The sequence below is a fragment of the Chenopodium album genome, chromosome 27, assembly GCF_948465745.1.
Source record: "Chenopodium album chromosome 27, dcCheAlbu1.1, whole genome shotgun sequence".
Taxonomy (NCBI): domain Eukaryota; kingdom Viridiplantae; phylum Streptophyta; class Magnoliopsida; order Caryophyllales; family Amaranthaceae; genus Chenopodium; species Chenopodium album.
In genome coordinates, this window is record NC_137860.1 from 12,749,464 (window position 1) to 12,775,718 (window position 26,255).

General features: G+C 37.5%; 1 protein-coding gene across 7 annotated transcripts; it reads left to right on the plus strand.

The window, feature by feature from the left end:
* Nucleotides 1-1,339: 1,339 nt before the first annotated feature.
* LOC145621596 (SNARE-interacting protein KEULE-like) lies at nt 1,340-25,299 on the plus strand. 7 transcript variants are annotated; one of them, XM_081676319.1, is made up of 21 exons: nt 2,254-2,327; nt 2,998-3,056; nt 3,313-3,394; nt 7,709-7,787; nt 9,795-9,845; nt 9,999-10,095; nt 10,187-10,219; nt 11,435-11,560; nt 11,632-11,823; nt 11,911-11,994; nt 12,102-12,200; nt 12,273-12,349; nt 13,599-13,695; nt 14,538-14,663; nt 14,770-14,865; nt 16,036-16,152; nt 16,246-16,323; nt 22,614-22,813; nt 23,444-23,534; nt 23,617-23,706; nt 24,916-25,299. In XM_081676319.1, the coding sequence occupies exons 1-21, from the start codon at nt 2,258-2,260 to the stop codon at nt 24,964-24,966; spliced, it is 1,995 nt and encodes a 664-aa protein (XP_081532445.1). In that variant the 5' UTR covers nt 2,254-2,257; the 3' UTR covers nt 24,967-25,299. The 7 variants fall into 7 exon arrangements, with proteins under 7 accessions (XP_081532449.1, XP_081532446.1, XP_081532451.1 ...); XM_081676323.1 differs by lacking the exons at nt 2,254-2,327; nt 2,998-3,056; nt 3,313-3,394 and adding exons at nt 1,340-1,633; nt 6,376-6,479; XM_081676321.1 differs by lacking the exons at nt 2,254-2,327; nt 2,998-3,056; nt 3,313-3,394 and adding exons at nt 4,769-5,566; nt 6,376-6,479.
* Nucleotides 25,300-26,255: the final 956 nt, after the last annotated feature.

The following is a 26,255-nucleotide window of genomic DNA, read 5'->3' on the forward strand; positions in this document are numbered from 1 at the left end:
AAAGGAATTCCTCTTGTCATGTTTCATGCATGTTGGTAACACTACAATTGTGGCGCCAAACGAGATGAAAGAATATTTAGTAGATGGCATAAACAACACCGAGTCAATCTACAAATATTTAGAAGATATTGAAAGTGGAAAGTTTCTGTCATTTGAAGGCCATGAGTATCTGTTTGAAGCATTCATGAGTTGGGATGAGGAGTATGCAGCCAAATGTGTTGCAGACCTTTGCAGAGAGAATCCTATGTATGAAGACAGCAAAGATAATGAGGGAGGCCTACAAGAAATAATGATGGATGAAATTATAAAGGCTTGAGCCCACACCAGCAATAATGCAAGGAATCTTCACTGTAGCCACGTTTTACTAATGGTTTATGTTTTAAAATATCTCTGTAAAAAGCAATGGTGTAGAATTTCTTGGTAGGAATCCCATGTAACTTTGTTTCCCTATATAAAGGGGCTTACGCCAAGAAGTGAAGGCAGAGTTGGAAGAGTTAGCTAGAGAATTACTCTGAAAATAATAGAGAGTCCTCTAGAGAAAAATACTCACCTTAAGAGACAGATTGGTTCTCCATCTCTCTTAAAATAGAGAAAACTCTAGTTCAGCTTATGTCTGTTTAAACTTTCAGTTTGTGTGTGTGTTGTAATATATGAGTGTTGTAATCTTTTCAAATTAAATAAAAGTTTAGTTCAAGAAGGGAACGTTATCCCATTGAACCTTATATATATCAAATGAGTTATCTTTCTGTTTAAAAAGTTCCATCATAATCACAGTAAGGATTGTTTAATTAGAGACTACGGTCTAAGGTAGGAAACGAAATAGATCTGTGCTGAGCCTGATCTAAGGAAGACAGGGTTGGGGTTAGCTACCTTGGTAAAGCCGGAAGCTCAGAACGCCGGAGGTTCCATTGTCGACTAAGTTCAGGTATTGGTCAAAACTCTCTAGTTAAATAATAATTATTGCGAAGCATGGTGGGCTATTAAACTGTTATAATAACTTATTTTGATGTATAAGTAGTAGAATTGTGATAACTAGTACCGTTAAAAGTCATTAATCAAGAAACAAGTAAACATCAGTTGATAATAGTATATAAATAGGTTCGTTGGTATTGAAAAGGTTAGATAGTATCAATAGTAATACCATCTAAGAGTTTGTAGGTATCAAATAAAAATACCATCTAAGCTTAACTTGGCTATTGTTGGTATACCATCTACGTTAAAACCAGAACCAAACCACTAAATACAAAAGTGTCGGTAAAAGTACACTTGGTCCCCACTTGGTAGAGACCAAAGTGGTATCAAGTAGGCAGAGGTTTAGAAATCCTCGGGAAAACAAACCCCAGCAATTTGCTGGGTTAAGCTTTACCCCTCCTCCACGCTCTTTCGCTCTCAGTTTCCCATTGAATCGCACTCCAAGTTTGAATTGAGGCGACTTCTAAATTTTCTATTCTTCATTGAAGCCGCGTAAGAGGTTTCATTTTGTAATAATCGAACATCAATATTGCAATCAAGGGTTAAGCGAAATTTTAAATGTCAGTATAGTCAATTTGAGGGTTTTCTCAAGTGGATTTTTGAACTATTGGTAATCGAAGCTAGGCGTTGAGGTCGAATTGGCATTGATTTCATCTTCCAGGTATGTATTGATTCGATTAGAGCAATACCAGTGTATAATATGAAGAAAAAGGTTTTTAATTTGAATTTCAATCTGTTGAAGTTGGTATTGATTTGAATTGTGTAGTTAATCATTTGTGTAAAATTAATTGACATTGGTATGGAACCTGAATAGCATTTGATTATGTATAAGGTAGTGTTGAAATTGGTTTTGAATTTGAATTTCAATCAGTAGAAATAGGTATGTTAGTTCGAGAAACACAGTAGATCACGATCTCGCAGATGTCGCTGTAGAGCGCCTCATATGGTGCCCCCTTATCCTCCCTCTTCAAACAGATGTGTTCGAGGAACCTAGAATTGTTTTACCTTGACAATCAACAAATGAGTTTACTAACGGCCGTAACTCCAACTTTGTAAAGCCTTTTCTGTTATTCATGTAAATGAAAGTATATTATCTGAATATATTGTACATCCCAATGCAAATGATAACAAAAATGCCACCTGATTTACACCATTTTGTTTCTAAGGCTGATTAACTGGGTCATTTCATACTTCACAATGAGTGATTTTGTTGCTAGATAAGAAAGTTATGTTATTTTTTGAGCCTAATTTGATAATAGATTTACATTTGCCTTTATTTTTTAGGATGTCGATGTCAGATTCAGATAGCTCACATACCGGCGATCATAAGTACTTTCGGCAAATCACTCGTGATCGTAAGTCTGTTGTCTATTGTTACACCCAAGCTGATGATTTGTGATATTTTAAGGTTTAAGCCAATCTAATGAACTAGTGTAAATATGTTGAATTGTAATCTACTTTTCGAATTACATCTGGGTCTGTGAACTTAGAAAATCACTGATAAATTTGGTATTAAAATACTAAATTATTGTTAGATTTTGTGGGATGGTTAATTATATGTCATTTTTACAGAAATGGTGAGTTTATTTCAATAAAAAAAAGCAGGGAGTATTAAAAGCTTATTTTGGATGAGCAATGATTGATGAGTTAAAAATTTGTACTAGTTTAATTTTTATCTGCACAAAGACTCCATAAAGGTTGGAACGACCCTGCTGTTGTTAATTAGATTATGATGTCTTTGATGAAGGGAACCAACTAACAGATTTTGTACCGACTTTTGAGTTACTATTCAATTTAATATGTGCTAGTTACAGTTACAGCAGTGACTAATTTAATTTATTTAGTTTTTCCTCCTTGTATCTTATTTTAGACCACATTCAAATAGAAATAGAAAGATGATCGACTAGTCAATCATGCAAATTTATAAACTGAAAGAGCAAACGGTCAATTTCAAATGGACATGGTTTTATTATCTGTTATTCATCAAACTTGTTCCCTACCATTTTTGTGTTATGTTCGAATCAGGGTTGCTTCATGAAATGCTTGGATCAACAAAGAAGGGGGACTCTCGGTCAACTTGGAAGGTATATTTGATTTACATTTGGTGTTGATGTCTCCTTTTCCTCTTTTTTATTTGATGATATAGCTCAAAAATTCTGAAATGGAAATTAAGTGTTCCATTTAGTCGAGGAGACTGCAGTATATATGGTCTCCACAAAAATTCTGTTAGTTTGTTGTTTTGTATATTTTTTTCTCTCTTTCTTTATCATTTGGGTGACTTATGGTTAGCGTTTTATGTGATCATAATTCATATCTGTCTGACCTAAGTACCTTATTTAGGTTCTCATCATGGATAGATTAACGGTTAAGATAATGTCCTTTGCTTGCAAAATGGCTGACATCACTGAAGCGGGAGTCTCATGTAAGTAAATAAAACCTACTTATTCCTCTGAATTTCGGACCTACATAGCTAACCAAGCCCATGATGTTATTTGTAAATTTATGGAAATAGAAAACAAGGTGCTTACAACAGTTAATTCATAGTGCTGTTACTATCCTGTTCCCATTAAATTTCTTGCTACCTTTTGTTTAATTTTATTTTTAATATTTTGTAGCTGTGCTGATTCAAGGGTTTTTAAAGTATTGTTCCTTGAATTCTCTAGCGCCTGCGAGTCTCCCTGGAATCTTGTGCAAGGCATGTAATAAAGTATGCCCTCAATTCTATGCCTTGTTTATAGCTCTTAGTGAGAGTAATCAAGGATGTTGTTGATAGAATAGTTTAGGGAAGTGGGGTTTCATGTCTTCAATCTTTGAAGACCATTTTGGAAATGAGAGCTAGATTTTATGGAGAATGCCTACCTTTTGCTAGCACACCGAAGCTGCATCATAATTCATTGTTAGGGACTATGTTTGGGGTGCACTAGGGGCCATTCAGTTAGCCTGATAGTGGTAATTTGCTGGGGGCATTGGAAGCCATGGCCAAGGTTACTAGAGTAGATAAAAGGCAGTTTCAATTAGGGGTACTCAAGCTAAGCATTAATCCATCATAGAATTGAGGGATTTATATCATGTGGAGGATGTCAGGCCTGATTGTCTTATAATGGAGGAAAATGATGTTTACAAAATTGACATGATTAACAAGACTTGCATTCTTGGGAGCGAAAATTGTCATTTATGGGATTCCCAATCCTAAATCGTGCTTTCATTTGTTTATAATGTCATTTTGTATAAGGGTGGCTTACCTTAGTTGAAACTGTTTATACTTTAAACAAAAATGTATTGTGCCCTATGTTACATGGACTCAGGTGTGTCCGATTCATCAATTTCCAAAATTTTAGGACACGGGGACTCTGTCCATATAGGACATGGGTGCGGGGACACGTCACTTTCATTTGTTGCAAAAAAGTTATAGTTTTTATAATTTCATATGTTTTTATCTATATTACAACTTATAAATTTAAAAAATTATTATTATTATTATTATTATTTTTATTTTTTTTTATTTTTTATTTTTTATCATTTTCTAATTATTAAAATTAGAATTATTTTAATTATTTTCACTTATTACTTCAATTCCTCTAAAATAAACTCTTCGACTCTAAGTAATGGGTAACACAAATAAAGAGTAAATATTAAAGGAACAAAATAAAACAACTTGTTAAGTTACTGGAGTAGTCAAAAGGTTTAAAGCAAAAAGTAATGATGTATATAATGACACTTGTCCATTACCCACTTCCCAACCCATACCTTATTTGAGAGCACCTCTCTCTCTCTCTCTCTCTCTCTCTCTCTCCTCTTTCTCTTTCCTTTTCTTTCTATTTTTCAATGGAGTCCAAAAAAATTGCAAAATTATGCGATTTCTTTCAGCTCTGTTTCTCCCCTTCCCCTCATTCGGAAGTGTCCGAGTGCACATTGCCGAATTTGAATTTTCGTGTCCGTGTCGTGTCTTGTAGTCACGGACACTGCGGGATTTCAGTCGAGTCCAATGAACATAGATTGTGCCTAAGAAGGTGATGATGTCATGTACTCATGTTAAGATGATAGTTTTTGTTCTATAAGGTTAAAATGTAAATGACTTCTTATACATGTTTGTAATGATATTTGATTAATTAATGAGATGGGTGCCCTATAAAAATCTTTGATTTTTCTTTGCCCTTGTATTGATGGATAGTTGTTGTGAGATTCAAATACTTGTATTGATGTTATTTGTTAATAATTTTTGTAAGTAGGCCCTACATCATCATGTTGGGATTGAGGCTTTGTTGTTGTTGTTAAGTCTCACATCTCCACTTATCATAATTAATTCCCCTTAAAATTTTTCAACTTTTCCTTCTCTTTGTAACTCCAACATCCTCCATCAAAATTATAAAAATCTTACTCAACACCCACCATCATTGGAAATATAAGCAATTGTTTTAGTGCTAGTCAAATAAAGATTTGTTACTCACTTAAGCGGTAGTCGATTTTCAAAAATAAAATTTATAGTTCAAAGCTCGATAGTTGGTAATCACTCACAAAATTTCGTATCTTTAAAGTGTGAACACTAGATTCTTCAAGAAAAAAATGAGGCTGGTTATGTGAGTGAGATACAGTGGTGGGTGTTGATTAGATTAATAATATGCATTGTGATCTACAAATGGTTGGATTTTTATAGATATATGAGCTAGAGATCTTTAGAATTAGGGTTTTATTAAATTAAGGCTTTTCAATTAGGGGTTAGTATGAAGTAAATTTATGCAATTAATTCATCTTTTGCTCCAAATAGCTTCCTAAAGACTGGTTAAGGTTAATTGGAAAAAAAGGGATGATTCCTTACAATTTTAACTCAACTACTTTCTCTCGCTTTTAAGCATGAGTGACAAGGCGTTGTGGCCTGTGGTGTGCGCTTTTGTTTGCCTTTTGGAATGCGCTGCCCCTAGCAAGATCTAGGCGTTTAAATAAAGTTGAGATGGTGATCAATTTGTTTGTAGAAGTTAAATTACTTTCCACAAATAAAAGTGGTGCACACATGCAAAGTGAAGTAGATTACATCGAAAAGGGAAAAAAAGGTTTTTTTTTTAAAAAAAATAGAATTATGCCCTTTAAAGCTCCCATGGTAATGATGGCACGTAGATAACTGAAAACTATGATACTCAAATTCGGAGTTGGGTGTCGTGTCCGACATGGTGGTGGACCCTCTAGATATAATAAATTTCATAGTGTGCTCTTGAAGTGTGAAAAAGCTACCTCTTTTTTCTTTTGATTGCTACATTTTGAAGTTTGCAATTATCACGTTCTTGTGCTGATCTTTTTTGTTGCATTATATGTTAGGTTACATATATTCATGTGGATCTTGTTAGATTCTTGTAGATATATATTTTCATAATATCAAATTTTTATATAATTTTAAATATCTATTATTAGGGATATAAAGAGTTTGAGTAATGCGTTGGCAAACATGAAGGTCAAAATGCTGCAAGTAAAAGAGAACGGATGATTTATATGATATGAATCAAATAATTCATGATGTAAGTTGGTTTTCCAATTTCGTTTGATTACCCATAATGGAAAAACCTTGTTCTTGGCTAAGTTGTTAGATAATGTATATGGAGATTGATAGTAAAAGAGACGTGACAAAAAATAGAATAAGTGCGGGTGAAAAGAACAAAAGAAGGGACCTAAACGGATACAAAGAAATAAAGAGGGATGGAAGAAGAGCCATCCATAGTAGATTTCCAGAGATGATGAATTTGTTATATTGCTGTAGGTTATTGCTATGCTTACTAGGGGCCTTATGGATACCACTTTAATTGAGTTTGAAACATTAAAGCTTCATTTCAACTCGAAAACTAAAATGAGCTTTAACTTTGCGTCAAAATAATGTACAAATAATTAATCCTTTAAAGGGGATGCCAAATAATACACCTGGGAATTGTCTATTTAAAGTTTGTTTGACGGAAAACTTGCCACGTTGCGATGGATGTGTGGCCATACAAGAAAGGATTGGTTAAGGAATGAGGTGATTGGGAAGAAAGTAGAGGTTACGTCGATTGAATACAAGATGAGGGAGAATTGCTTAAGATGGTTTGGCCATGTAAGGAGACCAAGTGATGCTCCGGTAAGGAGGCTTGAAGAATGACAAAATGTTGGGATCGCAAGAGGTAGGGGAAGACCTAAGAAAACTTGGAAGAAGGTGATTAAGAGTGACATGAGTGCTTTGCGGATTGAGTAAAATATGATGTTGGATAGGGTGGGGTGGAGGGAGAAATATCACGTCATGATTATATTTATACTTTTTAAACTTTATCTTAGTATTTATTATTATTTTTATTATTTTATCCCACTAGTGATTTATGAACAGTATTGATTTCCTTTGCTAAAGTTATCTCAAACCTTTATCTTTTTTTTTTCTCCAATGTTCTAACCACTCCTTTAAAACTTTCTTGAAATTTATTCTTGGTTCACTGTTAAAACTCCCTAAATTTTTCTTGGATGCTCTTTCTCTTCGCACTTTACTCATCTTTTAATTCAAACTCTTTCAATTGATTATCTTGTTATGTCCATTTCTATATATTATATGGTTCCTTATGATGATTCATGTTAGCCTACCTCAAATCATTTTGGGACTAATGCTTTGTTGTTGTTGTTGTTCTTATTACGATTCATGTTAGCCTACCTCAAATCATTGGGACTAAGGCTTTGTTGTTGTTGTTGTAAAATCATATTATTTAATTATTTATTTTATTTGGCGGAACAGTGGTGGAAGACATATATAAAAGAAGGCAGCCATTACCCACAATGGATGCTATATATTTTATCCAGCCATCTAAGGAGAAGTAATGTTTCTGCTCTTTCATTACTATTGTCTGTCATGTTGCTAATTTTTGAATTGTGTATGTTCTACCCTTCTGTAATATACTGGAAAGTCAGAATATAGAAATGAGGAAAAAGAGAACTGGGGAAAAATGCTTGTTTTTCTCTATCGGCTCTATGGTTCTCTATATATGCATATTCCAGCTCACTACCCTCTCTCAGTCTCACCTCTGATAAACTTACTGACTTTTCCTCCAAACTACTTATAACCAACTGATATTGCCCACACCAATATGTACCCCTCTCCCTTGGCTACAATTACAGTCTATTACATCTTTCTACTTTTTTGATTTCTATATATGTTTATGGTTAGCTTCGTACTGCAGTGACCTTCACTGATCATAAACTTCAGTGGCTCTATATGCAGGCATTTTCTGACTTCCTCCAGGCTCTCAACTATGACAATCCCCCTGACCCCCTTCCAAGTTAACTCTAACTAATTAATATTGTCAGACCAATAGCACCCCTACCCCTTGGCTAGTCTATTACACCTTTTTATTGTTTTCCATATATGTTCATGACCAGTTTCTTATTGCAGTGGCCGTTAGTGAGCATAACCTTAGTTTATGTTTGCCATGCCATCAATGTAACTGTAAAATTTTAATATTCTCATACTCCTTTGGTTAAATGTCATATTTCACATTATAAAATCATAGTAATTTAAATTATTAACCAGCTAGAGCTGGACACTGAACTATTCTAAGAAAATGTTGTTCCTCTGGACTTGGGTACAAAGAGAATCACAAAGAAAAAGGCCCAGAGTCCATGCAGGATGTGTTAGTATTAAAATTTAGGTGAGAAGTATATGTCAATGATGCCATATTTGGCTTCAATGTGCAGTCTTGGTGGTTAGTTCGTGCATAAGGTCCCATACACCTTGCTTTTCAGCGGTGATGCTTAGTCAGGAGTCAGGACCATCACATGATATGTGTTTTCGCTTTTCTGTCTTTTTCTTGGGCCCATTTTATTGAGGCTGTATATTTTGTTTCTTGCTTTTAAAAAAGAGGTCAGGAATCTAGATGTATGCTTGAGACAAGCTGTTTTGCTATATGTTTATTGGATAACATGCAAAAGTGCTTTCTCTTCACAGTTTGGAACTGATATATGTTTCTGTAGTATTCTCTCTTGTTAATGGAGTCTAAGATCAACATATTTTGACTTTTTGGCTGTTTTTAGATAATTATGTTAAGCTTGGGTATGGATCAAAAACATTGTAAGTGAAGATGGAGATAGCATTAATAGGTGTTCATATTAAGTTGTGGACTCAGGGATTTAAATTTAAACAAATAGTATATGTAGTTCAAATATTATTAATGTTTATTGTAAGAAAGAACCTTTCCCCATACAAATGCGGAAATGCCTCTTACTAAAATAATTTGAACGGAATGATAAGCAAAGACAGTAATATGCAGTATTACGAAAATAATGGTGCTTTTGAAATTAGTTTTTAATCATAGTGGCACACTTGGAATAAGTGTATATCAGTGACAATTTTGAAACATGTGGTGCAAATGTGTTTTATCTCACAAAAAAAAAAAAAAAAAAAAGGTAAAGGGTTTCGTTTGGCATTGATGTGGTTTTCAGTTTTTTGGTTTTTTACTTTTTAAAAGTATATTATATATCACATAATGAATCAAAACTTATTCAAGCTTATTAAAATCATGATAATTTTGAAAACTGACAACAAAAAAGTGGAAACACCTTTTTCTTGTTTCCTGTTTTTGGTTTTTAGTTTAAAAAAAAAAAAAAAACAGAAAACTGAAAACAAAAAATGATGCCAAACAAGCCCTTAGGTGTTAGTTTGCATATTTTCATATCATTCTCTGCCACTTTTTCTCCATAATGCTATCAGTTCTTTTCATTAAATTGTGTGTTAACAATTTATATAATAGAGTGGCATGTACTTTCTTAACTTTTTCCCCTTTTTTTTTACTTTATTTATTTATTTATTTTTTTCCGATAATTTTCAGTGTTATCATGTTTTTGTCTGATATGGCTGGGAAAAAGCCTTTATACAAGAAGTAAGTTCCAATTCTTTTATCAATGTCATCTTTATAAACACTTTTGTTTTTTGTTCTTTGTTTTATTGTGAACCTTGAACATAAATAATGTGATTTAGGTTCCTTTTTTTTCCATCTAATTTACTTTTTTGTTCCTTCTTTTTTTGGGACCAGAGCTTTCGTTTTCTTTAGTTCACCTATTACTAGAGAACTGGTTGGTCTTATCAAGAAGGATGCTACAATTTTGCCTCGAATAGGTGCATTGAGTGAGGTTCTCTTTTTAATTTCGGGTATTGGATTGATTTTATTGGTTCTTGATTTACCTTAAAGATGTATAATTGCCTTTTTGTTATTAACTGCAGATGAATCTGGAGTATTTTGCTTTTGATAGACAGGTGAATAATGTTGAATCCTTATTTCACTTGTTTTTGTTTCTGCTATATTTGCAACCGATACTTGCATTAATCAGATAATTCTGATTAAATTTGATCTCTCTCTATCCCTCCATCTTACTCTTTTTACATCGGCCAAGGCAGCCCTTTTTATTGGGCCATCTTATAAGATTATTTGGCTTCTTGTTCACCTATTTGTAGCCTAGCAAAATGGTTTTCAATATAATACTTCATAGTATTTTTCTCCTTGCTAATAATTTGAGATAAATGTGATAAATAATTCTATCTATCTTTTTTAAAATCCGTTGGAATCGTTGTGACTAAGGCCCTGTTCTAATTTTTTTTTTTTTATTGAACTAAAATTATTTGTACCGAATTTAAATTTTTTATTTTTATTTTGTTTTATTGAACTTAAATTTTACGTACTCAACTTAAATTATTTTTACTTATCTTAGGTGATTGTTAGCATAGTTATAAAATTTGCGATTCAAATCTTAGAATCTTATGATTTTACAATTAATGTATGGCGTTATGATTAGATTTACTTTTCTACCAATTTTTTCATATTTCTTTAACCTAGCGCAAACCTTATAAGGTTAACACATGCCTATATTTATATATTGGCTTCACAACTATTTCTATCCAATATTAGGCTTTAAAATTAAAATAAAATCGCATTCTATGAAATATGAGTATGACATCTTGATTATGCATGTTTGATTGATTTTACGATTCAGTTTTGAAATCCCTTTTTGATTCATAGTAGAATCTTGTTTATGATTACTTCGATTGTTACGATTCTCTATTGTATATGTTCTTAAAGGTTACTAAACTGAACTTATTGTTACTGATTGTACTTATTAATATTTTTAACTGAATATTATATGAATTAGGTGAAGAAAACAAAGCTAAATTATTATTGATTATTATTTGAACTCATAGTTATTTTAGTTGAACTTAATATTATGTCCCCATGTAAGAGATTTGTTGAGGCTAAGTTACAGTTATCCGGAAGAGCAAAGAATTTATTTGTATTCTTGTGGCTATGTGTCTGATAGGTAGCTTATAGCAACATAGGTTCAAAATTCTTATACTGTTGTTTTCGAACACACTAGCTCTTATTTGTTTTGACTTTTATTCTATTTATGGATGTTGTCCCCTATTTTTGTCTCTTTTATGTAATTAATGAAGCATAATTATAGTTTGTAAAAATGCTAGGGTTTTGTCACTGATAATGGAATGGCTATGGAGGAGCTCTTTGGAAATGATGAGAATCACCGTAAAGCTGACGCATGTTTAAGTATAATGGCTGCCCGAGCTGCTACAGCATTTGCTTCTATGAGGGTATATATATCATCCAACCAATGATTTAGGATATGCTATAAGGTTTTTAGCTCACTTTGTGTTGCCTTTAGGAGCTTCCTTTTGTTCGCTACCGTGCTGCCAAATCTCTTGATACCAACACAATGACCACCTATCGTGATTTAGTCCCTACAAAGCTAGCTGCTGGAATCTGGAATCATCTGACAAAATATAAGACAAGCATTGCTAACTTTCCCCAGACAGAAACTTGTGAGTTGCTTGTTCTAGATCGATCTGTTGATCAGGTATATAAGTTTATTGCTTGATTATATGCTGAATCCAATAATTGTTACCCTTTACCTGTTGATTATATTTGCCACTCTATTTTTTAGATTGCTCCTGTCATACATGAGTGGACTTATGATGCCATGTGCCATGATCTTCTGTTTTTGGAAGGGAATAAGTATGTTTATGAGGTGTGTTGTAGGTATCAAATGTTCATAGTCCCCTGTGTTTTAATTCTACATTTTTTCTTCTACGTCATATTTTTCATATTTATATATCTAAAGAGTAAACTGTTCAGGTTCCAAGCAAAACTGGAGGGCCTCCAGAGAAAAAGGAGGTCCTTTTGGAGGAGCATGATCCTATCTGGTGTGAGCTTCGACATCTACATATAGCTGATGTGCGTTTTATCCTTAATTTGTTGTTCAATTAAGACGTGTGAATATATTTTGATCTCAATCTGTGGTGTTAGGCTAGCGAACGACTACACGAGAAAATGACCAGCTTTGTATCAAAGAACAAAGCTGCACAAATCCATCATAGTTCAAGGTTAGCTGTTGATCTTATGCCAGTGAGTCAAAATAATCAAAAGAATCAACTGCCTTCCTCAGCTGTTATTTTGTGAGATATTTATGCTAGCTTTCAAGTGAAAAGTCTCTTATAGTGGGTGGAAACATGCTTCTTTTGAGGGATGGGAGAATGATTGTTCATGTGGATACATAGGACTGTACTGTTTGTGATTGTAGTTTAGTTGAATGGTTTATGATCTGTAATTTGATTCTGATCTTCAAATTTTGGAAATAAGGTGCAACTTTTGGCATTTTGACACACTCTGTTTGGGTAGCAAGATTGAAAGGAAAGGAAGGGGATGGGAACGAAAGAGAATGGGAGGGTGGAGTTCGTTTTCCTTCCAATTCTCTTCAATTTTGTGAAGATGGTGTTTAAATAAATTCTTCCCTTTCCCTACCCTTCTTTTTCCCACCTTATGCAAACAAGGAAAACTGCTACCCTCCCTTTCCTTTCCCTTCATTTCTCTCCATTTCCTATGATCCAAAAAAAGTTTTAATTGAAAGTGGACAAAATTAGAGGTGATTAAGTTGAGCCCGGCCCGATTTTGGGCGGGCGTTGGACAACTTTTTCTGGCCCAATTTTTTAAAAATTTTGGGCGGGATTGGGAAATCAATTTTATGCGATTTTAGTTGCTTTTTTTTGGCCTGGCTTGAAATTGGCTCGAAAAGCCCGCATGGCCCGCCTAGTTTGGACGGGTTTGGGCACACATTTTCCGGCCCGACCCGATAAATGGGCAATATTTATTTTTTTTTTAACCTTGGCCTGCCTGCCCATTGATCACCTCTAGTACAAAAGCCACAATTTTAAGCTTGTGTAGTAAAAAATATTTATGTTTTTGAATCTTTGTTGTTTATTTTTAAGGCTTTATAATTGAAATTTCACAGTTGTGCCATTGACTATTGTATTTTATCTCTTTGGATACGGCTAGGCTATGAAGTTCTTACACCATGATGATAGGGAAGTGAGGGGTTAAAGATAGATATTGATTTGACCTTGAACATTGTTTTATCTGTCGGCTCATATTATTTGCATTTAAGCTTACATCTAATTTTAACTACTTTGGGGTTGGGCAAAGCTGCATTTGGGTGTTTAGGTAATCATTGATTTGCTTTCAGCCTTTTACTAAGAATTTTTATTATTTTTTATTTTATTATTGTTCTTCTTATTATTTTTTTATTATTTTTTTTTTCAATGTGTATCTTACCCTTGAGATTGAATCATATTTCAGAGAAAGTGGTGAATTGTCAACACGTGAGTTGCAAAGGATGGTTCAAGCTTTGCCCCAATATAGTGAACAAATTGACAAGCTTTCTCTGCATGTTGAGGTTAGTTTCCAGATGAGCAAGCACCAAGCTTTTTGTGGCTGCTTTCATGATCACCTTTATTATTGTTGTTTTGGAGCTGGTATCCGTTTCATGAGCAATTGCCTTGAAATTGTTCATTTTGTTTGGTTGATTATAAGTGAATAAAAAAGGAATAGATAAAGCTGAAATGGAACTTTTATTTAGGGGCAAGAGTTTTGGGTGAAACGAGATTATTATTTGCGGACGGAGGGAATACGTTTTTATTCATCAAGGATAGGTTGGAGATGGGGCTATAATAAGATCTATTTACTCTTTGATAGGCTCTTTTAGCATGGCGATGCAAACTTTATTCTTTCATATAGAATTAGATCTATGGTAGTAGAAATCTTTTATCATTTTTTAAATATTCCTCTCTAAATTCAGAAAATCATTAGTTGTCGCATAATCTGGTACGTCTGACAATGTATCTTAGTTTAAACCATTACACTATATGAAAACTGCTTTGGTATGGAAATTGATGCAAAACTGAAATTAATGTACATTGTCAAGTCATAACATTGTTAAAAATTTTCATTATAGTTCCTTTGTTCTTTTTCTGTCGCAACATTTATCTCTTTTGGAAGTTTCATCTTTCATTTCAATTTTGACACCCAAAATGACTTTCTTGCCATTGGTCCAATGGTCTCTGTCTCGTTTACATAATCCCATGGTTCAGGGGTCCATCCCCATCCTCTTTTTTATTTTATTTATTTATTTTTTTTATTTTTTTTTTCACCCAACCATATGTTGTAATAGATAGAGAATGGAGATAATTGTAATATTTTTTTCCATGGTGCTCATGATAACTCAATTTGGTCCTACAGATTGCTGATAAAATAAACCGTATCATAAGAGAGCAAAAACTTAGGGAGGTTGGTGAACTGGAACAGGATCTTGTCTTTGGTGATGCTGGAACTAAAGAAGTTATCAAATTTTTAAGCATGCATACGGTAGGGACTTTGTGGTCTGAATTATGCAACCTTTTTTTTTTTTTTTTTTTCTTCCGAAAATGAAGTTTATAATACTTAACTGACAATGTAGAAGCCCCTTTGACAGGATTTGAGCCGTGAAAATAAGTTGCGATTATTGATGGTTTATGCGGCTATTTACCCCGAGAAGTTTGAGGGTGACAAAGGTTCACAGTTGATGCAGGTAAGTGTTTGTATTACTGCTGAAAAAAATTAGTGGGTGTGTTCTGTTAAATTATACTATCTCTCTGTTGTTCGTTTTCTTTTACTTTCCTGTTACTACTTTCCAAGTGCTTTCAAAGAACATAAATATTTATAGCTATAGAAAGCCTTAGAATAAGTTTGAGTTCCCTCTTCTTCCAGTCACAGTCTAGTCCAATTGAGGGTTCAGAATTTATGCTGTTAAGTGTTTGTGATGGAGCTGGAAAGTTTGTAAGGGTGTGTTAGTAAAAAATTTGTCTTTCATATTCTTTAGTTTCCTCTTTTCAATTTCCAAGTGTTTTCTTAAAGAGTGAAAATATTCAAAAGCAATAAAATTTCTGGAAGATATTTTAAAATTCCCCTTTTCCTATAGTCACACACCCTCCACTGTCACTGCTGTCCAAGCATGTTCACGGTTCACCTCTCTCCCTAGCCATGCCATTTCCTGTGTGACATTTTTCACCCCAGTGGTTTGATGTGGCTTTCCCCCCATAAACTTTGTTTGATGGTCATGGTAGAATATGAGTTGGGTTCCTATGTAAAGTAGTGGGTAAGTGTTCTGGAAAGCATTTACCTTCAGTTGAAAATTCTAAAACTTCTTGGTATTTAATCCTATCATTAATTACGAAAAATGAGAAAATGTGAACTTTTTTTGGAGGATTTTTTACACCATTGCCTCTATTTTTTCTCCACAATTGAATGTATGCTAAATTTTCTTTCTGAAAGTTGTTTCAGTGAAAGTAACACGTTGTTTCAATGGAAGTAACACTTTGTGTGATAGTGTTTAGCAATTTTGCATAAAGTTTTCTCTTCCTGTGTGTCTGTTTAGGGGTAGATGAAGGGTGGGTTTAAGTTTATATGACTTGCAATACACTTGCAGGTGTTTAATATTCATAAATCTCTACGGCAATTTCATCTCTTATTTGTCATGAGAGGATCCATTGTCACAATTTTGCTCTTTATTTTTCCTGGATAGAGGGGTTTACGTGTGCTACTTGCCTGACAAGTGAGAAAAGAGGGGGAAAATAAGGGGAAGTAGGTTAAGTTTTTATCATGTTGGTGCAAAAATGTTTTCACTGTTTCTAGTCTTCTACATTTTTAAATTTAGGTTTTTACTTGTAGTTTTAGTTAACTTGGTTCTTGATTTATTCAGCTAGCAGGGTTATTATCAGATGATACAAATGCAGTTAATAACATGAAACTGCTTGGCACACTTCCTGAAACAAAGAAAAGCTCTATAGGAGCTTTTGCGTTAAAGTTTGATAATAAGGTGTGCCATTAACAAAAAAACAACTTTGTTCTTACTATGTCTTGTATTTACTGCATCTTCTTCCCCTCACATAATTTTTTCTTTTGTAATTAGAAAAAACATGGATTTAGAAAAGAACGTGTTGGAGAAGAAACAACATGGCAGTTATCTCGATTTTATCCGATGGTTGAGGTATGCATAATGTGCCATGTAGAAGAAAGACTGCTTGGTTAATTCATGACTTTGGTGATTTGCTTATGAAATCGTTGAGATTGAACATTGAGGATTGCTTACGATCTCGTTTGAAACTAGGAGAAAGGATTTTTGTTCTGATTTATTTAGTTAGCTTGTTCCGTATTACCCCCCCCCCCCTTTTTTTGGGTTTTTCTACATTATAACCCTCTAACTTTACATTTTCTATGATGTGTCCCCCCTTTTTGAGAAATCTACACTGTAACCTCAAAATACATTTAGTTTCTATATGGTAACCTTGCCGTTAACAAATTCTGTTAGTGGAGCCCACTCACCACTTAATAATTTGTTTTTATCGATTTGCGTGTTGGAAATGGTTCCGTTAATGGTTTTGGGGGCTATTTTGGATCTAAAGGGTCCAAATTGAGCTCAGATTTGACAAAAAAATGACGCAAATGGCTCGTTTTGCATATTAAGAAATGTCTCGATTTGCGTGGTTACCACGCAAAACAAGACATTTGCGTCATTTTTTTGTGAAATCTGAGCTCAATTTGGACCCTTTAGGAACAAAATAGCCTCCAAAACCTTTAACGGAACCATTTTCAACACGCAAATCGATAAAAAAATATTATTAAGTGGTGAGTATGCTCCACTAACGGAATTTGTTAACGGCAAGATAATTGCCAAGATAACGGCAAAAGGTTACCGTATAGAAGCTAAATGTATTTTGGGGTTACAGTGTAGATTTCTCAAAAAGGGGGAGCACATCGTAGAAAACGAAAAGTTAGAGGGTTATAATGTAAAGAAATCCTTTTTTTTTTGGGTTTACGCTGGGAATTAGTTCAGAACAGAGAATTCAGAGCTAAGAAAACAGAGAGGCAATAGTAGCAAGGATAGATTTGTATTGCTAAATCAGAGAGATCACAATACAGGCCTTTTTTCGAGAGGAAGGAACTCTCCCAACAACTTTACTTGATTAATTTTTGCATACATTCCCCCTCACCATTTCTCCTATTAATAATGAAAATTGAACTAGCTAACAGGCTCTAGAAGCTGCCAGCAAAAGAGAATAAAATAACAAACTCCATAACTAATTTTATTCCAAAATTACTTCTTAACCCTTTCCCCCCAAAACTGATTTCTAACAACCTCCAGCTCACCAAGTTCATTCTGCACTAGCTTATTTCTTGGGCCTTCTAGCATAAGTGAAACGGACCGGCTGGTTTCTTGCAATACCCCCCACCCAAAGTTGCACCTTGTCCTTAAGGTGGAAACTAGGAAACCTCAAGTGAACCTCATCAAAGTGCTCCCATGTAGCTTCAAAGTCCTGCAATCCTTTCCATTGAATCATGACCTCCCCGGTGGACTGAGAACTTCGCACCCCAAGTACTGCTTCAGGTTCAACTTCAAGCACCATCTCTGCTGATAACTGTGCTGGAAGTGAGGATGGACGATGCCCTGCCCCAACAGCCTTCTTCAGTTGCGAGATATGGAAGACAGGATGGATTTTGGTGCCTGGTGGAAGCTGCAATTTGTAAGCAACCTTGCCAATTTTCTGAAGAACCTGGTAAGGGCCATAAAAGCGAGGGGAGAGTTTGTCATTAGTCCTCCTCACCAATGAGCGTTGTCTGTAAGGTTGGAGCTTGAGGTACACCGGATCTCCCACCTCAAAAGCCCCGTCACGCCTGCTTTTATTTTCATACTGCTGCATATACACCTGAGCCTGCACCAAATGAAATTTCAGGTCATCCAAGATAGCATCCCTCTCCTGTAGCTGCTCTTCCGCCAGCTGCAAATCTGATTAGGTGCGGGGGTTCTCTGCCATAAAGAGCCTTAAATGGTGTGTAATTGGTGGCGGTATGGAAAGAAGTGTTGTACCAATATTCAGCCCACGGCAGCCAACGAGCCCAAGTATGGGGTTTCCCATTCACAAAGCACCGCAAGTAGGATTCAATTCCTTTATTCACGACCTCTGACTGACCATTGTGGGTGATAAGCCGTGCTGCGCATGAGCTGAGTGCCTTGTAGCTTAAACAACTCCGACCAAAAAATACTAAGAAAGACCTTGTCCCTCTCTGAGACGATAGAACCAGGTATGCCATGTAGCCTAACCACCTCAGTCAAAAAGCTGTGAGCCACACTCTGAGTTGTAAAGGGGTGCTTCAAAGGAATAAAGTGCCCATACTTTGTGAGGCGATCCACCACCACAAGAATAGTGTCCCAACCCATGGATTTAGGCAAACCCTCTACGAAATCCATGGATATATCCTCCCATACCCTCTCGGGAATTGGTAAGGGCTGAAGGAGACCCAGGGGAGACAAAGTGGAATGCTTACTTTGCTGGCAAATGTGACATTGCTGCACATACTTTGTCACATCTTTTCGCATGCCCAACCAGAACTACTCTCCAGCTAAACGGTGGTACGTCTTGAGATCCCCAGCATGCCCACCTACCACAGAATCGTGATACTCCTTGAGCAACTTGAGTGTCAGCTCACTGTTATCCCCACAATCCTCCCCTTATATTTCAACACACCGTTATCCAAGGTGAACCACTTGGGAGTGTACTCCCCATTTTTCAATTGAGAAATCAAACGTTGCAAGGCACCATCCTTCTCAATAAATGAATGCACATAGTCCCAACGGAGGCTACAAGAAGTGACCAGAGAAGAGCACTCAATCTGCCACTTTGTTTGTAGGGCCAGGTTTGTAGTGTATATCAAACGTATAGCCCATAAGCTTGCTAATCCACTTCTGATAAGACTGACCCACCTCCCGTTGCTCCAAGAGGTATTTAAGGCTTCGCTCATCTGAACGAACAATAAAATGGCGCCCTAGCAAGTAATGCCGCCATTTTTCAACGGCAAACACTATCGCCATTAATTCCTTTTCGTAAATGGGTTTTTCACGACTTCTAACACCCAAAATCCTGCTGAAATAAGCGATTGGATGGTCTGCTTGCAAGAGAACCGCCCCTAGACCATGCCCCGAAGCATCGGTCTCCACCACAAAAGGCAAGGAAAAATTAGGGGCAGCCAAGATAGGAGCGCTGATCATGGCAGATTTGAGAGAATTGAAGGCTGTGGTCGCCTCCTCGGTCCAGCCAAAATTATCCTTGCGCAACTGATCATTCAACGGTTGAGCAATTTGAGCATAGCCCTGAATAAATTTGCGATAATACCCTGTGAGACCGAGAAACCCTCTGAGTTGCTTCAAGTTTGTAGGGGGAGGCCAATCTAACATTGCCTGCACCTTGGATGAATCAACTTCTACCCCTGCCGCCGAGATAATGTGACCCAAGTAAGCAACCCTTGCCTTGCCCACCTCACATTTCTTGAAATTTGCGTATAGCTGATGCTATGCCAGAGTGTGCAAGACCCGTCTCAAGTGCACCAAATGAGACTCGGCACAGGGGCTATATACTAATATATCATCGAAGAACACCAAAACGAATTTGCGCAGGAACGGCTTGAAGATTTCATTCATAAGAGACTGAAAGGTGGCTGGTGCATTGGTGAGGCCAAACGGCATTACGAGAAATTCGTAGTGGCCATCATGGGTTCGAAAGGCCGTTTTATGGACATCGGCAGGGCACACCCGAATCTGATGGTAAGTCAAGTTTAGTGAAGACCGCCGAACCTCCCAACTCATCAAGTAACTCATCAATAATGGGAATTGGAAACTTGTCCGGAATAGTCTCCTTATTAAGTTCCCTATAATCCACACAGAATCGCCAAGAACCGTCTTTCTTTTTAACAGGCAAAACCGGACTCGAATAAGCACTTGTTGAAGACCGAATAATCCCTGCACTGAGCATGTCAGCAACCAGCCTCTCAATCTCAGTCTTCTGTGATTGTGGGTAGCGGTAGGGCCTCAGTGCCGTTGCGTAACACAATGGAGTGCTCAATGTGGCGGTGGGGGGGCAGGCCACTGGGCAAATGAAACACATGCTGAAATTCCTGAATTAGAGGTTGAAAGGCAGCTGGTACTACAGGCTCTTCTTCTCCACTGTCTCTAGGTGGTTCAACTCCAACAAAAACCCCTGCCCTTCCTTCAGCAAATTCTTAAACATGGCCTTAAGGGAAATTCCACATCGACCCAAATGAGGATCTCCAGTCAAGGTCACCGTGTCTCCTCCCAGCTGGAATTTAATGGTCTGCGTTTTCCAGTTGGTGGTGATTGTTCCCAACTTCTCCGGCTACTGTATACCAAGTATTATGTCGGAGCTACCCAGAGGAAGTATGAGAAAATCCTCCACTATTGTAACTCCCTGGAGGTCCAACACCACGCACTTACACACGCCCTCCCCTTGCACCGCTTCTCCCGTGCCAAGGGTTACCCCAAAACGCCTAGAATCCGAAGGTTGAATCTCCAATCTCTGGCAGCCACGGTGGAAATAAAGTTATGGGTTGCACCAGGGTCTATCATCACCACCACCGACTCTCCGTTGACCGTCCCAGCCAAGCGCATAGTCTTCGGGCTTGTTAAACACATTACAGAGCTTAGGGAAACTTCCGGGGTAGAATTCAGGTCTGGGTAAGAAATGGCTAAGTCACCCGGGTTCGATTCCACCAAGGACAATTCACCAGCGTCTCCCTCCTCATCATCGCCCACCGTTAGCAGCACGCTCAGGCCGCGGCGCTGGCAACGGTGGTTAATTGTCCACTTCTCATCACAACGGAAACACAACCCTTGCTCCCTCTTATGCTGAAGCTCCTTCTCCGATAGCCGCCTTATATCGCCGGGAATTTTGTGGTTGGAGGTGTTTCGGTTAGGGATGGGTTGGGTGGTGGTAGATTGGTGGTTCGGGTTTGTGTTTAGGGTTGTGGTATTTTGGGAAAAATGATTTGGGTGAGTTCGCAGGTTTGGGAAAGGGGGTCGCCACGTGGGCAGATTACCAGATGGCTTGGTTCGTGGGCCGACCCGGATTTTTTCTTCGACCCGCATGGATAAGTCCATGGCCTGATCCAGAGTGACCGGATCCGGACCTCGACCCGAATTTCTTCCTTCAACCCCTTAATATACTGGCCCTTCGCAATCTCTTCTGGTACATTTTCAATCGGAGCTAACAGCTCAATGAAACGCCGCCTATAATCGGCCACCGTGCCGGTCTGTTCGTGGGCCAGCCACTGTTCATGCAGAGTGCCAGTGGCGGTGGTCCTGAAACGCCGGAGAAGCAATTTCTTCAGCGCATCCCATGAAAGCAAAGAGTGGCGCCTATGCTCCCATTGATACCAGAGTAAGGCGTCGCCCTCAAGCGCAACGACGGCCGCCTCTAGCTTATCTTCTTCACTTAATCGATAGAAATGGAAGAAGCGCTCGACTCTAAGAATCCAACCATCCGGGTTAGTTCCATCAAACAAGGGTAAATCGAGCTTCCTCAACTTCCAGTTTGATTGCCCGCCTTGAAAACCACCGTCACCCTCACCAAGGTGGTGTTGCGAGGAGAATGGATTATCTTCGGGACCACCGTTGGGTTCACCAGTTTCTAGTCTAGTCACCATGGCCGAACGAACCTCAGAACGGATCGCATTGAGGTCAGTTTTGACGGCTGCAAGAGCAGCAGTTACCTCCTGAGCCACCATTGCCGGAATCCCAGCAAGCTCCTGCTCCATCAAATCCATTCGTTGCGCATTTGTGAGGCGTGCCATTGTCGTCTCCGGCTCAGATCGTCACCGCTCTGATACCAAATTTGCTGGGAATTAGTTCAGAATAGAGAATTCAGAGCTAAGAAAACAGAGAGGCAATAGTAGCAAGGATAGATTTGTATTGCTAAATCAGAGAGATCACAATACAGGCCTTCTTTCGAGAGGAAGGAACTCTCCCAACAACTTTACTTGATTAATTTTTGCATACATTCCCCCTCACCATTTCTCCTATTAATACTGAAAATTGAACTAGCTAACAGGCTCTAGAAGCTGCCAGCAAAAGAGAATAAAATAACAAACTCCATAACTAATTTTATTCCAAAATTACTTCTTAACCCTTTCCCCCCAAAACTGATTTCTAACAACCTCCAGCTCACCAAGTTCATTGTGCACTAGCTTATTTCTTGGGCCTTCTAGCATAAGTGAAACGGACCTCAGGCCTGGGCTGGTTCCTTGCAGTTTCTTGACTTTGTGGGGGCACTTGTCATCTTATTCAAGGTACATTGTTACCTTAGATCACATGTCATGGTGTTTTTTGTTATTGAATGTTTGTATCATTGTGGCAATTTACTTATTTTACCTATAAAATGTGTATAAAATTCTGATTACTGTAAGGGAGATTGACCCAATAATTCTTTTCAGGAACTTGTTGAAAAACTCAGTAAAGATGAGCTTCCTAAGAATGAGTACCCATGTATGAATGACCCAAGTCCTACATTTCATGGTGCTACACATCCTGCTGCAATACAATATACTGAGACCCCAGTTGCACACTCCATGAGGTCGAGACGTACCCCAACATGGGCTTCTCGACCTCGTAATTCTGATGATGGTTATTCGAGGTAACACTTGGTATTTTCTATTGAATAGTAGATTACTGTAGTTGGCCACTTGTTAATATTTTTTCATGCTTTTGGGCAATGGAGTATTAATGTTTTATTTAACAAGTCAAATACTCTAATGGTTGTCTGGCTATTCTAGTCTCTGCTAGAGGTCAGACTATTAAATGCAGTTGTTCGTTATTTCCTTATATGCTCATATACATTTCCATTCCCTGTTTACTTTTGTCATGTTTGGATAGCTACTGTAGAAGGACATGGAGGGGAGGGAAGAAGAGAGAGAAGAAAGTGAGGTGAGGGTAGGGAAGAGTGAGCTTTCATTTACCTTTAGAATGCTTCCAACAGTGGAAGTGTTTGATTCATTTGATTTAATAATAGGGAAATAATATGGATAGCTTAATACTTCCCTGATTCAGAATAAACCTGGGAAAGGTGAATCCCTCACTATCTCCTCTCCCTTTCCCTCCATATTACTCTATCCAAAATTAGTGTATGTTAACTCTCTTCCAATTACCTATTATGTGGCTGACTATTGCAAATTAAGGGTGGCTAAATTCATATATTTCTTGTACTCTCGAGTGTTGTGTTCTTTTGAAATTTATAATTTAAATTTGATTTTCTTTTTGTGTTTAGTGATTCAATTCTCAGACATGCTTCTAGTGATTTTAAGAAGATGGGCAGGCGTATCTTTGTATTTATTGTGGGTGGTGCTACTAGGTCGGAGGTAAGTGAAGTTTGTTGCATTTATGCTATTGCAATTCTTTTAGTGGTTTTGACTTGTAGCTGAAAATCTGTGGTTCTTACAGCTGCGAGCTTGCCACAAGCTTACGACAAAGTTGAACAGGGAAGTCATTTTGGGCTCCTCTAGTGTTGATGATCCTCCACAATTTATCACGGTCAGAACTCATGGCTTCATTTTTAATTGTTATTTTTTTTAGGAAAAATTCACATTTACTACCAGCAAAAGCACCACGTATCAGATTTACTACCTGTCTAAAAACATATTTTATATTACTACCACCATAATTCCCCAACTGTAGAAATAACTACCAGTGACTAACCCCGTTACTGTTGCTGTTTGAGGGGCCCACAACAACGGCTAGTTGGGTGTAGCCACCTTGCAGCCACCCCTCCACTTCATTGCCACCCGTCCCATCAAGGCCTCAACTGCCACCCCCCGCGGCGCCGACGCGACCCCACCACATCCCCCCTGTCGGTGCGACCCCACTCCCTCCCTTTCCACCACCTAAGCGGATAATCCCCCTCCCTTTTCCCGTTGTTGCTGCTCCGACCTCCACCCCGTACCGTGAACCACCCCGTACCGTGAACCACCCCTTTCCCTTTCCCCCACCAGAAATCGCCCCCTTCCCTATTCCCCACACCGAAATCGACCCCTCCCCCTTCCCTTTCGGCCATCCCAAATCCTAAACCACTAGCCCCAAACCACCCTAAACGAATATTAGGGTTTCGCTTGTGGTGGTGGTTTAGGGTTTGGGATGGCCAAAACGGGTAAGGGAAGGGGAGGGGGGTCGATTTTGGTGGAGCAATTACAGGGAAAGGGCCGATTCTGGTGGAGAGAGGGGAAAAAAGGTGGTTTCGGTGGGGATCGGGGCAAAGGAAAAGGTGGTTTCCGGTGGAGATTGGCTGCGTAGGGTGGGGGAAAGGAAGGGGGTGGGTTCGCACTGCCGCGCTGACGATGGCCGAAGCTTTGGCCGCTGGCCGCCGGCAGGGGGGAGGGGGAGGGGGCGGCAATCAAGGTGGAGGGGGTGGTTGTCTGGCTAGGTTACTTTGTTTTATTTTTTTTTTAATTTTTTTTAATTTTTTTTTTGGAATAAACTTAACGGAATCTTAACGGATTCCGTTAAATGGTAGTGAAATTATAATTATGTGCTTTCGCTGGTAGTAAATGTGAATTTTTCCTTTTTTTTATATTATTTTAATTTCTCAAGTCTGGTACTTGATGGGTTAGCACTTCTTTGTTCCTCGTGGTGCATCAGCTTGTCTATTTGTCAATTCAACTTAGCAGTTAGCACTTCTTTGTTCCTCGTGGTGCATCAGCTTGTCTATTTGTCAATTCAACTTATCACTTACGTTCTTTTGTGCAGAAATTGAAGCTGCTTTCAAGCGAACTTTCGTTGGATGACCTTGAGATATAAAGGTTTTGCATGAAACTGTTCGTCCTGATCATTCATTCTATTCCTACTGTGTAAATTTTGTGTGCCATTAGTTCCTGGATTCTTTTTCTCATCTTAACATGTATCATATGATTCATATCAATACTTACCGTTGAAAAGAAAAATGTGCTTTTGAGTCCAGAAGAATTGCAGCAATATCGCTGTGTCTTTTTTGGATCATGCGAGATCTCTGTCAATAGTTTTGTACTACCGAGTGATATATTGAAATTTCAGTTGCATCTATGTATGTAGTTTATATGTAACTACACAGTTCACTATTTTTTATGCGGCGTACCTGCACCATCTTGTGAATCTTGTCCTTTGTTGTACATTGTTGCTGATTGTAACTTGTAAGTTATTTATTTATTTATTTATTTTTTTTTTTTTGGGGGGGGGGGGGGGGGTGGGGGTGGTGGGGGAATGGGCTAATGGCTAAGGTAGCACAAGTTTGGTTGTCGCTTGAAATGCCTATTTTAAAGCTGTGATTCTCACTGCAACTGTGTGCTACATGTCATCAAAACTTATGCATGGTTGTCATATTGTAGTTAGTAGTCTTGATTATGGCTCGTGTTATTTTTTTGGTGTGTAGAGAGACACAAAGGTTGAGACGAGAATCGATTCTTCGACCTCCTTGCATCGGGAGGGAATCTCTAACCACTGGAGCTATCCCAAATTTTCTTATGTTCGTGTTGTGATATAATTTGAAAGTTATCAAAATTAAGATTAATTAAACCCTAATACGAAAGCACATGTTCATAGAGAAAATAATCTATAATTATTAGTATTTAAAAACTATAACCAAGAAATTAAGAAAGACACATGTCCACATCCATTCTATTACACTTCTCTAACCATAGTGCCACATGTCATCTTACACTATTAATTATTTATTGCAAATTTTTTTTAATTCTTTCATTAAACTTATACTAAATCTTTCATACACACTTCATCTCTTAATCTTCATCTCTCCCTTTAATTCAACCTTTTCCTATTCTCTCTTTAATTTTAGCCCTTCCACCTTTTATTTAAGCCTCTTTTTTGATTAAAGTTCCATAATTTTAATTTCTTTAATCATGTTTTCGATTACATATTATACCTTATAATGACTTACTGATATTTCCTCACTTGTCTCTCAATACAATTTTATATGAATAACCCGTGCATTGCACGGGCCAGAAGGCTAGTTAAATTAAATAACCTATATACCTATCTTTTATATATATATAACTTTGGCTTTAAATGTAGTACATATTTACGTAACATGAGAACTA